The sequence below is a fragment of the Onychostoma macrolepis genome, chromosome 19, assembly GCF_012432095.1.
Source record: "Onychostoma macrolepis isolate SWU-2019 chromosome 19, ASM1243209v1, whole genome shotgun sequence".
NCBI lineage: Eukaryota > Metazoa > Chordata > Actinopteri > Cypriniformes > Cyprinidae > Onychostoma > Onychostoma macrolepis.
In genome coordinates this window covers 28,900,818-28,917,264 of record NC_081173.1, presented here as the reverse complement: position 1 = coordinate 28,917,264, position 16,447 = coordinate 28,900,818, and the positions used below count along the sequence as shown (strand labels likewise).

At 36.4% G+C, this 16,447-nt stretch overlaps 1 protein-coding gene across 3 annotated transcripts in view; it reads left to right on the top strand.

Moving 5' to 3' along the window:
* zgc:63863 (uncharacterized protein LOC393372 homolog) overlaps positions 1 to 16,447 on the top strand; it is a 39,769-nt gene that overhangs the window by 14,099 nt on the left and 9,223 nt on the right. For 2 of the 3 annotated variants that reach the window (XM_058754279.1, XM_058754280.1), the window contains exons 6-7: positions 8,761 to 8,902; positions 11,927 to 12,111. In XM_058754279.1, the coding sequence (XP_058610262.1) occupies positions 8,761 to 8,902; positions 11,927 to 12,111 (327 nt within the window). Of the gene's footprint in view, positions 1 to 8,760; positions 8,903 to 11,926; positions 12,112 to 13,503; positions 15,019 to 16,447 lie in introns of those variants that run through there. The other variant, XM_058754281.1, reaches the window with a different exon arrangement.

The window sequence follows — 16,447 nt, the reverse complement described above, 5'->3', positions numbered from 1 at the left end:
AAATGACTGAAGTCGATAGTGTGGGACCATTTCGGGTACACCAAGAATGACCAGGACGTCATTTAAATAGTGCCGTAAAAATTGCTAAAGAGCGAATACATAAGGGATAATGCACAGCTCGCCAACCTGTTCTCGCTATGCAATAAACGATTTTAATGCAAGACGTGAAGAAATAGTGCGGTGAGAGAGAGAGAGAGAGAGCGTGTGAATTAGCCTACCTGCATCTGCGCCTCACTTTAAGCAATGAAGATTTGAGTTTAGTTATTTAAACAGTCATTTTACCCCCTCTTTGCTGATTAATATAATGTAGCGATCCAGTCTCTATAAGCTATTTTATTAATGAAAGTCGCTGGGCAGCGTTGACAACACGTTTCTGTCCTCCTAAATGTTTGTGGGCAGCTCGATGTCGATCTCACAAACCAATATAATAGATATTTTCTCAGGCCATATGTGAAATCAGATGAATAAAGATTATTAAAATGAATAAGTATGGATGACAGTTGATTACAATAATAGTTTAGTTTATTCCCCTCATTAGTAACAGTGTCCTCTGTGGGATAAAGTTAATATTAGTCTTATATTAATAATACTTAATTAATATTGTGATTTATCATCCCTGTTATAGTATTATTCCTAAGTCAATTTATTTTTCACCATCTTTCCAAGTTCTGTACCTCAGGTCCAAAAGAAATGTAGAAAGAATATACAAAATGAAAACACCAAATACATTTGTGATCTATTTCCATTTGTTATTTTCAAAAGGGAAATACTGACATGGATGTTTACAGAGCAGAGGTCACGTTTTTTAATTCCAGTAGGAGAGATGTACTTTTTTTTTGTGCTGTATTATTGGTTACTGTGTTATTTCTGTTTCAAAAGGCAGCAATCAATAACACTTTAATATCTAAAGTGTTTAAGTGATTTTATGTTGTGAAATGAATACATGCATAATAATCGTAATAATCGTGTAACCGTGATTATTCCTCAGACTATAATCGTACCAACAAAATCTATAATCGTTGCATCCCTAAAACTGAGTTACAGTACAGTGGCCAGTGGCAAACAGAGTTTTTCCAAGACTGGTTTAACTCGGAACAGGCCTTGCAAGGGTCGATCAAAGAAGTTGAGTCCTTGTGCTGTGCTTCAGGTGCAGAAGCTGGCTTCAAAAGGTTGCTTTAGAGGTTGCGGAAGGTCAGCTTGTCAGTGCTCAGACAATACGCTGCACACTGCAACAAGTCTGTTTGCATGGCTGTCGTCCCAGAAGGAAGCCTCTTCTGAAGCTGGCTCACAAGAAAGCCTGCAAACAGTTTGCTGAAGATAATCTGTCCAAGAGCATGAATTACTGGAACTATGTCCTGTGGTCTGATGAGTCTGAGGTAAACTTGTTTGGCTCAGATGGTGTCCAGCATGTGTGGCGATGCCCTGGTGAGGAGTACCAAGAAAATTGTATCTTGCCTACAGTCAAGCATGGTGGTGGTAGCAGCATGGTCTGGGGCTGCATGAGTGCTGCTGGTGCTGGTGAGCTGAGGTTCATTGAGGGAAACATGGATTCCAACATGTACTGTGACATTCTGAAGCAGAAGATGATGCCCTCCCTTCAGAAGCTGGACCGAACGGCAGTTTTCCAACATAATTAACGACCCCAAACACACTGCCAAGATGACAACTGCCTTGCTGATGAAGCTGAAGGTGAAGGTGATGGAGTGGCCAAGTATGTCTCCAGACCTGAACCCTACTGAGCACATGCGGGGCATCCTCAAGCTGAAGGTGGAGAAGCACCATGTGTCTAACATCCAACAGCTCTGTGATGTCATTATGGAGTAGTGGAAGAGGATCCCAGCAACGACCTGCGCAGCTCTGGTAAACTCCAAGCCCAGGAGGATTAAGGCAGTGCTAGATAACAATGATGCCCCTACAAAATATTAACACTTTGGACACAGTTTTGACATGTTCACATAGGGGGTACTCATTTTTGTTGCCAGTTATTGGGACAATAATGGCTATATGTTGAGTTATATTTGGAGGACAGTAAACTTGTACTTCTATACAAGCTGTGCATTGACTACTCTAAAAATATATTCAAGTTTCATTTGTGTAGTATTGTCTCTTTAGAAGATACAGTGAGGAAAATAAGTATTTGAACACCCTGCTATTTTGCAAGTTCTCCCACTTAGAAATCATGGAGGGGTCTGAAATTGTCATCGTAGGTGCATGTCCACTGTGAGAGACATAATCTAAAAAAAATCCAGAAATCACAATGTATGATTTTTAACTATTTATTTGTATGATACAGCTGCAAATAAGTATTTGAACACCTGAGAAAATCAATGTTAATATTTGGTACAGTAGCCTTTGTTTGCAATTACAGAGGTCAAACGTTTCCTGTAGTTTTTCACCAGGTTTGCACACACTGCAGGAGGGATTTTGGCCCACCTCCACACAGATCTTCTCTAGATCAGTCAGGTTTCTGGCCTGTCGCTGAGAAACACGGAGTTTGAGCTCCTCCAAAGATTCTCTATTGGGTTTAGGTCTGGAGACTGGCTAGGCCACGCCAGAACCTTGATATGCTTCTTACAGAGCCACTCCTTGGTTATCCTGGCTGTGTGCTTCAGGTCACTGTCATGTTGGAAGACCCAGCCTCGACCCATCTTCAATGCTCTAACTGAGGGAAGGAGGTTGTTCCCCAAAATCTCGCAATACATGGCCCTGCTCATCCTCTCTTTAATACAGTGCAGTCGCCCTGTCCCATGTGCAGAAAAACACCCCAAAGCATGATGCTACCACCCCATGCTTCACAGTAGGGATGGTGTTCTTGGGATGGTACTCATCATTCTTCTTCCTCCAAACACGTTTAGTGGAATTATGACCAAAAGTTCTATTTTGGTCTCATCTGACCACATGACTTTCTCCCATGACTCCTCTGGATCATCCAAATGGTCATTGGCAAACTTAAGTCGGCCTGGACATGTGCTGGTTTAAGCAGGGGAACCTTCCGTGCCATGCATGATTTCAAACCATGACGCCTTAGTGTATTACCAACAGTAACCTTGGAAACGGTGGTCCCAGCTCTTTTCAGGTCATTGACCAGCTCCTCCCGTGTAGTTCTGGGCTGATTTCTCACCTTTCTTAGGATCATTGAGACCCCACGAGGTGAGATCTTGCATGGAGCCCCAGTCCGAGGGAGATTGACAGTCATGTTTAGCTTCTTCCATTTTCTAATGATTGCTCCAACAGTGGACCTTTTTCACCAAGCTGCTTGGCAATTTCCCGTAGCCCTTTCCAGCCTTGTGGAGGTGTACAATTTTGTCTCTAGTGTCTTTGGACAGCTCTTTGGTCTTGGCCATGTTAGTAGTTGGATTCTTACTGATTGTATGGGGTGGACAGGTGTCTTTATGCAGCTAACGACCTCAAACAGGTGCATCTAATTTAGGATAATAAATGGAGTGGAGGTGGACATTTTAAAGGCAGACTAACAGGTCTTTGAGGGTCAGAATTCTAGCTGATAGACAGGTGTTCAAATACTTATTTGCAGCTGTATCATACAAATAAATAGTTAAAAAATCATACATTGTGATTCCTGGATTTTTTTTTTTAGATTATGTCTCTCACAGTGGACATGCACCTACGATGACAATTTCAGACCCCTCCATGATTTCTAAGTGGGAGAACTTGCAAAATAGCAGGGTGTTCAAATACTTATTTTCCTCACTGTATAGTAAAATTTGTGCTGAAATGTGAGGGGTGTACTCACTTTTGTGAGATACTGTGTATAACATGCATATTTTCATCAGCAAAAACTTCTAAACCTCACAGAAAACAAAATATTGACTGAATGTAATGCAAGTATGAATGTAAGCACTAGGTGCGTTTACATGTACACTTTTTTGTCATTCCGATTAAAATCATTCCGATTGAAAGATTCGATGAACTGTTTACATGAGACGTTATCTAATCCGATATGGTGTTTACATGTGCCTGTGCTTTTGATTTTAGGATATGCTAATAGCCTACAGTGACAACAAAAACAAGTCACCAGAGGAAAAAACGCCCATATTTACGTTAATATTTTTAATATCTGTTTGCACTTGCTTAGAATAAACGGTTAATATTTGAATCCTTGCGTTCATTCGAGCGCTCAGTCATATGGCCAGAACGCGATCATAGAAATCATATGCCCCTCTGTAATGCAGCTGAGATTAATTGTACTCTGATACTACAAAGTTGTACTGTACTTAAATGGAACAAATACACGATTTCTTACGAAGAGTTGCTGAACAATGAATCAAAGGAGCATTGCTTTATCACAATCGTGTTTCGTACAACATTCATGGCGTGAGCACGTATAAATTCAAGATCGGAAATTATGAATCTGTCATCTATACAAATACAAATGACAAAGGCAACTTTTGGTCAAGTTGTTTATTTTCATTGAGCTACTTTCACTATCATCACTGTGTTGTTTCTAAGCTGAAAAGCAGAAAATTGCGCTTCATTTCAGATCTGTTTTTCACTCCGGACATGAGAGCAGATAGTCCGTCACACAGCAAGCGTTCTCCTTTCTAATGTGTTTTTAACTGTATAATGGAAATTTTAACTTTATACCTCCACTATTACCCAGTCTCTACTGTAGTGTCGGTGTCCCCAAATCACAGAATGTACCGTTGCCGACATCACGTTCACGTTCTGACGACCTGACCTCTGGACGTGATGACGTAGACGCAAAGTAATCGGTTTAAAGTGTTTACATGGCAGGATTTTAATTTTGTTCGGTTTATAGAAAGGTTTATCCCACCCCTCTCAACCCGATTACAATTTCATTCGGATTGGACTTTTAAACCGATTACAGTGCTCCATGTAAACGCACCTAGTGTACTTAAACTCACATACTGGTCATCATTATCATTGATCATGTTTTAGTCTGTTAAAGCTTGCATATTCCTCACATGCATCTTAAATGCTGTCAGCCTCGTGTCATTTGTCTTTTAAAACCTGATGCTTAAAGTTGCATGCTATCTTGCTGTGTGACTCTTGTTTATGTGAAAACCGTTTGGTGTGGCAAGCCAACAAAATTGTTGATATTGTTGATACACTTTTAGGACATCATGAATGTATTTCGACTTGCATGTGTGCAAGTATTCATGTAAACCTGTGGCTCTGCATTGCGTGCGGCTTTTCCGGCTCTCTTTTTTTGTAAAAGCGGGTTATTTTTAAAGGCGACTCATCTAAAATGTAGAGAATAAGAGGTTCTTCATCAATATTGCATGTGTGCGTCTCGCCGCAGCGCTGGTCCACAGGTTTAATGGTGTTGCTCACTCAGGTGCTGTTGCTTTTATGAATCTTTCCAAACAAGTTAATAAAACCGCAGAACTTTTAAAAAGCCCATGGGCGGATGAGACGGCCTAAAAAAGAAATGTTATTTTCCCGTTTGTGTTCGTGCCTCAGTCACATTGTACAGAGAAGCATTTACTGAGCTCTTAAAACTTTGGATGACGCTGCTGTCTTACTGTTTTCTAAGGCTGCATTTACACTGCAAGTCTTGATGACCAATTTCGAGTTTGTGACTATATCCGATTTTTTTGGACGATGTGCTTATATTTCTTTTAAAAGTGACCCGTATCCGATGTGTGCATTTTACACTGCACTTGGGGAAACAAGCTAAAAATAGCATATGACATCACAAATCAATTTGAATAGTACATTGAGTTTAATTTATTGACATGGAATTCATATAGAAACGTTTTTAATGCAATAGTTACATCTATACATCAAAATGATATAGCCTAGTACAAATTCTTCAGGACCGTGATGTACGCAGCTCCGCTGAAAGCTTGCGTTTGGAATAATACTCAGGTGGAAGATATTAAGCATGTCACATCGTCTGTGTTTTTTTTTTTTAGTAATTAAAACCAAATGCATTCATCAGTGATTGTATATCAAAGGCAGGGACATGTTTGTGTGCATTTTATTTTGTGGTTTCAATGGAAGGAACGGGATTGAACTCAGTGTGATTTCAAAAGCAACACATTCAGCGTCAGATCGCCTTTTATTTAACACAAATGAACGAAAGTAATACTCTGCTACTCAACTAGAGATGTTTCATTTGTTACAGGTATGTCAACTGCAAAATGTAGGAGTCGCATTTACAGGGGAATATCCGATCTGACCGCTTACACGGCAGGTGCAAATGCTCGTATCCGATTCAAATCTGATTTATTTCCACATATGAATGAGGCCTGAAACCGATCAGAGAATATCGGAATTTTTATTTTTATTTTTTCCCTGCTTACACGGTCGTGGGCCATATCCGATCTGTGCCACATGGGAGGAAAAATTCGTAATTGGGTCACTTGAACCATGCAGTGTAAATGCGGCCTAAAAGGGTTTCATCCGTTGCCAATCATTATGATTACATTATTATTGAACACACAAGGTAGGGCTGCACGATACTGGGAAAAACTGACGTTGTGATATTTTGTTTTTCTGCGATTTGAAAAATACAAGAATTTTCACCAGACAGCTTGAATAGCTATATTTGCAAAGAATTAATAATTTGACAATTAGTGGGGTGATTTTAGTTGGGAAGTGCATGTGCATAGAAATAGAAATAAAATTAAAATGAAATAATATATATGTATGTGTATGTGTGCCTTGCAAAAGTATTCATACCCCTTCATTTTTTTTTTTTTTTTTTTTTTATTCACGTTTTATGTTGCTGCCTTATGTTAAACTGCTTTAAATTAAATCTGCACTCCATACACAATAATGTCCTGTTGGAAGTAGAACCTTCTGCTCAGTCTGAGGTTCTGAATGCTCTGGCTATCTCTATATTTTGGTGCATTGAGCTTTTCTTCTACTCTGACGAGTCCTTCAGTCCCTGCCGCTGAAAAACAGCCCCACAGCATGAGGCTGCTACCAGCACACTTTACTTTTGAGATGGTACTCTGCAGGTGATGAGCAGTGCCTGGTTTCCTTCAAACATGATGCTTGGAATTGAGGTTCATCAAACCAGAGAATCTTGTTTCTCACATTCTGAGGGTCTTTTAGGTGCTTTTTTGCAAATGCCAAGTGTGTTTTCATGCGTCTCCACTGAGGAGAGGATTGAGTTTGGCCACACCGACATAAAGCCCAGATCGGTGGAGTGTTGCAGTGATGTTTGTCCTTCTGTAGGTTTCTCCTATCTGCATATATGATAATGGAGCTCAACTAGAGCTCAACTAGATTTATTTGTGAAATCCTTGTAGGGCAATGAAAAAATAGAAATGTACAGTAAAATGTACAAAATATGTATCTTTCCACTTTTTTTTTCACTTTTCATTTCCAGTTTTCATAAACTCAATAAGCAAATTTCCACTGTTTGTGACCAATTAAATATGACTATAAAATAATAATTATAATTGTCATGATTTATTGTATAATTTATTATTTTATTGTAATTAATATGAAATAAAAATATTAAGCCAAATAAGTTGTATTAAATGTTTTAATAAAACTGTAAAGTAAACTGTAAAATTGCGTAATAAAAATTAATTTATTTTACAGTAAAATTACAATTCTAATGTTTACATCTAAAAGCATTTTGAAGCATTTCAAAAGAGAAGTTCCTCTGTGGTTTTCCATTAAAATAAAAGCTCTATGGTTTAAATGTCTAAAATCAATAAATAAAAAATGTAAATAATTAATAAATAAATAAAGTACAAAAAAAAAAAATATATATATATATATTTTACATTTGTTACGTAGATATGTTAACCCCAATTTTCTCTGCCTTTTCTTTTTTTTTTTTTTTTTTAAGTAAATGTAGTAATGCACATACAGTTTCATGGCTGGTAATGTACTCGTGACCTTGCAGCACATTTACAGGGTGGAGAACAGGCTACAGCAGCGTTAAATTGCTCGCATGGAATATCAGTGACGGTGATTAATGAATGTGTCGGACATGCGTTCCTGTGTTTTGCACGTGCTAAATGCTTGGGTGGGTTTTTAGAGGAGTTTCAGGAGGATTCACAGGAGCTCTGCTGAATCCTGTCATGTTTGAATGTCGATTTCACAGATTATAGGCCCTTTCAAAGGTCATGTTGCCATTGAGCGTGTTTACTTACACCGGATACATACTCTACATGATGCATGCAAGCGCGCTGCCCCATTATACATGCTTAATGCTAGTTTTTGTGCTTCTGTGACGGTCACAAACCTCAGTTACTGGGGCTGACTGAAGAGTTTCCTTCAAATATATGCATGTGCTCTGAAACAGGGTTGGCAAACAATGCCAAGGAAATGTTTCTCATTTACATGTAGTTTAAATGAATTTAGTTTAAATAAATAAAGCTAAAATTGAAATAAAATTTTATACGTTTTTTATTTTTTATATATATATGAAATGGACAGTACATCTACAGCATTTAATAACCTTAATCTTTTTACATTTATCTTTTAACATTTTAATACATTTTTCAAATCAAACGTTGTAACGGTTAACAATAGAATTTTATTAACTATTTCATTATTACTAATTTACATTATTATTAATAACTTTATTACTAAACATTACTAATAATCACCAATATCATAAATTACTTATAAATTGAAATGACTAAAATTAATACATTACTAAAAAAATTACTTGGATGATTATTACTAATAAAATTACTAATAGATTAATAAATGCTGTAAATCATATTGCACATTGTTAGCTCATGTCTTCTAATGCATTAATTAATGTTAACAGATGAGAGCTAATAACCGATTGTCTTTGTGTTGCAGGTCTGAGGTGGGCACCATCTTCGCCCTGAGCTGGCTGATCACATGGTACGGCTACGTCCTGTCAGATTTCCGGCATATTCTGCGGCTCTATGATTTCTTCCTGGCGTCTCACCCACTCATGGCCATCTACTTTGCCGCTGTGGTAAGGAGGAGGGTCTCTCTGCGGTCTGTCCTTTAGTTGCTCCATCTCCAGCCTCTCAAGGACATCGAGCAGTGCTGCGTTTTGACCTTTTCAGTGTTCGCGAGCGAGAAGGACTGAAGGGTCTTTTAAAACTATTTTTAACTTGACTGGGCGTCCTTAAAACTCGACACTCCTGCCACAAGATGCTGAAAAAGCCACTTTCACATTTAAATTACCGTAAAATTGTCAGATTGACTTTCCTGGTAAATACACCGTATTTAAAACAGCTTTTCATCTTTTTACAGTTAAGATACCATTCACACATCAGCACCAAAATACTGCTAAACTCCATTATGTCAATCATTGGAAACGACCTTTAAACACTGTGCTGTTTTCTTCATGTGCCTGGATGAGGTTCATCCATCCATTTTGACAATTTTTTGACTTCCAAGACACGAGCACAAGGCACACTAAGCATGTTTTTTCTTTTAAACAGCACAGTATTGGGATGGGCATCACATTTATAAAAATACAAGGCCAAATATTCATTTATTTCAGTTTTAGTAATTTTACTACTATAACTTACTAACGTTTACTGCTAAATTACTAACTTATTTCAACTTCTAATTTTATTTGTTTGTTTTTAATCTAATATTTTATTATTATTATTATAATTATTATTATGTTTAATAAGACATATTAAAATATGAATATAATATTTATTATTATGATTTTTTTTCTGTTTAGTTTTCGTTTATATTTATTTCAGTTTTAGTCATTTATATTAGTCAACAAACTTTTTCATTGCAGATAGGCACCAAGGCAACATTTCATTAAAAAAAAATGTTTTTAATATTAAATGATAATATTGATGATGATGATAATAATAATAATATTAATAAATATTTTATTATTATTTCTATCCAGATTTCCATTTATAATTATTATTGTTATTATTATATTTAGATTTACATTATTTTATTTCAGTTTTTGAAATTAATACTTCAACTTAAAAGTATTTCAGTTAGTTGCAAAGGCAACATTTCTAATTTTCATTTAATTAATATTAAATTCAATTTAATTCATATTTTTTATTCAATATTTATATTTTATTTTATTTCAATTACTGAAAATGATTTTTCATAGTTTTTAGTTTTAGCTAACAATAACAACATTGGTCTTTACTGGTAATATTACATCTCAACAGATTGCCTGATCTCTAAACAGGTCATTTATAAAATAATTAAATAAAAATAATTATTTTTAATTAACTAATTAAGGGCTGTATGTGTCCATCTGACTTGTTTAACATGAAAAAACTTTCTCTATCCTCAAGAATAGCAATCCTTTGCTGTGAAAAGTAGTTTATAGTTTTCCCATGATTACACTGAAATTTCAGGCAGTAATGAAAGTGCAGAGCAATCCTCCACATCGTATAACCCCTCAGACTATACACAAGCTTTTGTAATCCTAAAGAGGATGTTGTTTACCATGTTTTGCCTCCGTATTTGTTAATTCACTTATTTAGGCGATCGCTAATTCATCAGCACAACAACAAACGTGGCTCCAAAGAGAGGAGAAGAATTTTGTTTATTTTTCCACTCCTTCCTCATCTGATGCAGGAATTGAGGGCACTTTGTTGTAACGGGATCAGTTAATTAAACAACTCTAATGAATTCACCAGAGGTTTGTGTGGAAGGCTGCGTGTTTGTGCCTCTTTCTTCTGTCTCCATGAGCCGCTCCCCTGTTAGAGACAACAGTGAAAGCAAAGGGGGCCAGCGGCCGTTTGAAGTCAGGATAAGACAGCCAGCAGGAAATGTAGTTCATCCTGCTTCTTAGGTAGTGCATGTGCTGGGGTTCGGTGCACTCGTGCACCGCTGGACGTGACCCAGCTCAGCCTTGAACAGCAGAAACCGGACTGCTCTTATTTGACCTGTGCTGGGATGGACTGTAGTCACCCATGCTGGAGTCCATCTGATCGGCTGTAGTGAACATCTGTGAACTCGGGTGTATTTTACGGTTAGTCCTTACAGGCAGCTCATTGCTGTTTGCTTGCAAGTGAAGGAAACGGTTTAGTTTTGGTCCAAAATGTATTTATTTTCACCAAGAATCGCTCACTTGGACTGGAAGAGACTGTCTGAGCAACATGTAAATTAACCATTAGTCACTACTTTTTTTCTTTAAGTACAACTATCTGCACCTAAGAAAAGAAGACATTTACTTGTTTTACAGACATGTTTTTTTGAAAATGTATTTAAAATTTTAACACTTTTTAACAAGAAAAAGCAAATAAAATAAAAAGTGTAGTAAAGTAAATGAAATAAACTAAACTTAAAAAAGGCTAAAAATAAAATTTAGCTGAAATGGGGTTCAACATACAATTCCTTGCTCTTTTTTTTCACGAATATACAGTTAGTGTTTTTGTTTTTGATTACAATTATCATCATTTAAAATTTCAATTGTCTTTTCCTTAAAACATAGCATTAATGTAGAATAAAGTTGTCTTGTATATTAAGATCTTGAATTAAGTTTGTATTGTTTTTTTTATATTATTTTATTGTTTTTAATTATATATAATTTTTTCTTATTTAAACAAATTTAAAAAATGTAATTATTTTATGTTTATGTTACGTTTTGGCTAATTTGTTTAGTACTTTTGGTTTTCTCAATGATTTCTTTTTTTTGTTTTGTTTTTTTACCTGATCAAACCTGATTATATCACAGATAGAACAGTGAAATATATTGTTCTGCTCATGGATGTCTAGTTTACATGCTACTGAGTGATTAAAAATCAATTTTTTATATTTTTCAAATTTTTGAAGTTATGAACCTTTGTCTACTTCAATGAAATTCTTCCTCAGAAGTGTAATCTTAACATTTTTAACACATTTGTGTCCCAGTGGAATGTTATACTTGAGTAAAGCCAGTCGATCAGATTAAATTGTCAGTTTTATGCAGTACGCGTCAGACGGTCAGTGAATGGACTGTGGGCGGCCCGTCTGACGCTGAGACTAACAGAGTATGTATCTCTCTCCCTCTCGTCAGATTGTGTTGTACAGACAGAAGGAAGTGAAGAGCAGCGAGTGTGATATGGCCAGCGTTCATCACCTGCTGTCTCAGATGCCTCAGGATCTGCCGTACGAGGAGCTGATTGGTCGAGCTCAGAGTCTGTTCATGAGCTGCCCGCCCTCTCTGCTTACCCAGTCTGCAGCGCTGCAGCCGCGCAACATGTGAGGCTCTCAAACACACACTTACATGCACACGCATGCACTTGTACAAAGGTTTTTACCTCTGCAGTGAAGCATAAGTAAATAAGATGCTTATAAAGTATCAATAATTATTATAAATGATTATGAACTGCATGTTTCGGAGAGAAGCACTGCAGTGTGTTCATTTACACATGAGCAACTCATAATCTGGTGTTTTTAGGATCTCAGAGCAATTCGTTTCACAGTAAATACTGCTCCACACAAACTACATCTCTGCGAGTGTTGTCAGTTTGGGTCGCTTAAAACATGCATTTTGGGAATACAACATGCACCAACTATTCCAGATTTGTAATGATAGGTTTATAAACTTTTTGCCAACAAAGGAGCTTAAAGACCTTCCTGTTTTGCCAAAGGGTTTAATGTTTGAAAATGTAAAAAAATTCTATAACATTGGTATTGTTATTTTACAGTTGTAAAAAATAAAATTGTTATTATTGTGCTGTAAAATAAAATATTTTATTATTGTTTGATATTATTGATTTTCTTAAATAAGTAATGTTTTGAATTATTTTTTACAGAATATTCGATATATTATACTCTTAATTTTACAGGCAATAGTCATTTATTTCTTATTCTGTATGATGCTCAATATTTGTAACAATAATAATAATAGCAATAGTAATCATTATTATCATAATTATTATTTTTTATAGTGATTTGTATATAATACAATATGATATTATTTGATAGTAATATGTTTATGAAGTTCTATTTTATATTTTCTTGAATATTCTATATTTTTATTTTTATTAAAATATTGATATAGTAGTATTTTTATGAAATACATTTTTGTATTTTGAATATTCTATATGTTATACTTTTTATGTTATAGTACAATAGTATGATTAAAATATTGATGTCTTATTTAAATTTTTATAATAATAATTATTTGTGTTAGTGATAGCATTTAGTATATATTCACAATATGGTTTTATTTTATTTTTATTTATTTACCAAATTCTGCACCCCTAAAAACAAGCTCAGCAAACCTGGAGATCTTTAAAAAAAAACAATTGCATTTTATTTGCTTTTTTGTCTCTCCAAATCGTTCAGCCCTAAGTAGTGTAATATACTAGTTCCAGTGCTGTTATACTGTAAGATACAGTGCACACACACTTGTCATCTTTGGTCTGGAGGGGTGTTTGTTTCCACCTGTGTCCATCAGGTGGAGCTATTGAGTATAATATCACTTCCTCTGCACACGGTGAGACTGTTGCGCCCCTGTTGTGACGTGAAGGACGCTCAGTCGAAGCTGTCTGCATCTCGCCCCTGTGTGTCTAAACACTCGCTGTCAGTCTGCCGATTGGATTTGCAGATGCAGGTGAAGCCACTTTAATGATTTATCTCTTACAGCAGCGGGAAACGATTCCTCCGGCATTCGGCGGGAACTGAATTCTAGTCCCTCAGCGCTGAAAAAGCCATCAGAGGAGAGATCTGTCTTGTTTAAGATCTCCCCGCATCTGTTGTCGCCTATGAAGATTAAGAGCGAGAGAGAGACAGAAATGAGAAAAAGGAAGTGACAGAATTGAGAACGAGGGGCAGCAAGAAAGGGAGAGAGAGATGGAAATGAGAGAGAGACTTGTACAAAGACATAAACGCTACAGTGAGAGAAAAAGAGCAACAAAGATAGACAGAAAGTGCAAGAACGACTCTGTGAATCATATGCAAATCAGGCCTGCAATAAGGAAGCTCCGCCTCAATGGGTTATTAAAGCTCTGCCCTGATTTGCATAACCCCTCCCCCACCAGCATCTGTGGCCTCACTGAAAGCGAAGAACATACGTGTGTGTGTGTGAGTGAAATGAGCAGCCCCTCTTGAGGCCGTGACCTGTGACCTTGATCTCTATTGTTCTGTTTGACCCTGTGGAGTGCTGTAATGAGGAGTGGCACGTCCTCCCTAATGGCTTTGACCCCCAAATGTTCTTCATTAAAACCCCCTGCACACCCCCTCAGGCTAACACCCTGCCCTCCGCGCGCATCTGACTTCATAAACGCAGTATCATTATATTATCACCGAGACTGATGCTCTGATCTCAGCGTTTGGGGTTCGTTAGCGCTGCCTGTTGCCGGTTTGATTAGATCTCGTGTGTTCAGGAAAGAAAATACTAGAGGAGAATTTACAAGCACCCGTGTAGTTTGATGGATGCTGAGAGCTTGTGGATCGAGGGTGTTTGTATGCAGGTTGTTTGCTGTAATTGCAGCTTTGTATCTCACAGTTGCATCTATGTTTTGTAATTTGAGACCATGTATCTCACAATTCTGACTTTATATCTCCCAATTGCATCTACTGTATTTTTCATAATTGCAACTTTATGTCTTAAAGTTACAATTGATCTTGCACAAACCACCCCACCCCACCCCACCCCCCCTAGTTACTGTTGCTACATCCGACAAGCCGTCTGCTCTCATGCAGTGAAAAACAAGACAAGACAGAGCGGGTTACTTTTGGAATGAAACATACCAAATAACTGTATCTGTAAACTGTAACTTTAGATCTGAGAATTGAAGCTATATATTTAAAAATTGCGACTTTAAATCTCAACAAATGCATTTGTTTTTCACAATTGCAACTTTATATCTTACAATTCTATCATGTCCTCCAATTGTCTTTTTCATAATTCTGATTTTATATCTTCCATTTGCATATTTTTTTGTATTTCTGACTATCTCACAAATCTAGCTTTATATCTCCTAGTTGCGTCTTTTTTCAAAACGTGACTTTATATCTCCTAATTTTTCGTAATTGCAACTTTGTATCTCAAAATTGTCGTTGTATCTCACAGTTGTCTATCTTTCTTAATTGTGACTTTACATCTTACAATTCTGACTTTATATCTTGCATCTGCATCTTTTTTTTAGTTTATTTATCAGTTGCATGTATTTTTCATAATTGTGACTTTACATCTTACGATTTCATCTACTTTTTCTAATTGTGAGATTATATCTGACAACTATGGCTTTATATATCACAATTGACTTCATATCTCATTATTTTTTCTAAATTCATGTTCCTGGTCTATTTTTTTTTTTAATGATTCATCCATGCATGAAATTCTTAAAAAAAAAAAAAAAAAAAAAAAATGATGCATTGATGATAAAAGTGTAAAAAGTCAAATCTTCCATCAAAATGTAATAAAACTTGCTCTGCTTCTGAATCGGCTTTCCTTTTTAGATGGTGTCATATAGGCCACACAGGCTATTCGATAATGTTAACCAAGGTCTAAATAGTTTCAGGACTGAGGTAGTTTTCCATATTCGTATACAAACTCACATTTGTGTTCAAATCTTTCTTAATTTAAAAAGTTAATCTGGGTAGGTGCCATGTTATGCATCAGCTACCCATTTTCAGATAAAGTACCACAGGGTTTGGAAGATCTGCCAAACTAAATAGAAAGATTTCAGGAACATGACACCCACATCTACCTAGAGCTGGTCTGAACCCTCAAGCACGTTTATAAATCTTTTTCATACTTTGGAAAGGCTGAGGCGAATCAGTCAGTCTGTTGCATGCTTTATTGCATAATATTATTTGTGGGGCTTTTTTCCTATTTTTTTATTTCTAGAACTAGAGAGGGAACAGGGAAAGATAGACTGAAATAATCTGAGTTTCCCAAATGACCACTAGGCCATGGCTACAGGTATAGCTTTTTGTTCAGTATTTCTCAATCTTTTTCCTGCAGAACCCCATAAAACTGCATGTTTTGGATTATTTGACACGCCTAATTCAGGTCACAGATGAGCTTGATGAGCTAATGAGCTAATCAGTAGAATCAGGTATGTTAAATAAGAGAGATCTAAAATATGCAGCATTGGATTTACATTAAAGGTGTGATCTTTGTTTGATGCATTGCCTAATTTTTTTTTGCTGTTTCTGCTAAGAACCAAAGTAATGTTTACCAGTTCCCAGACTACAAGGAGCACTTTTAATAAAGAAAGATTCACTTAACTGGCCGACACTTCTTAGCATCGTAAAATTAGAGTAAACAAATGCAAGGCTTAAAGGAATAGTTCACTGAAAATGTACTCACCCTCAGACCATAAAAGATGTGAATGGGTTTGTTTCTTTATTAGAAAACAATTGGCATTACATCACTTGCTCACCATTGAATCCTCTGCAGTGAATGGGTGCCATCAGAATAAAAGTCCAAACAGCTGATAAAAACATCACAATAATCCACAAGTAATACATCAATTAACGTCTTTTGAAGCCAAAAGCTGCATGTTTGTAAGAAACAAATCCATCAAGACGTTTTAACTTAAAATTGTAATTTCTGGCTAAAATACGAGTCCTCTATCAA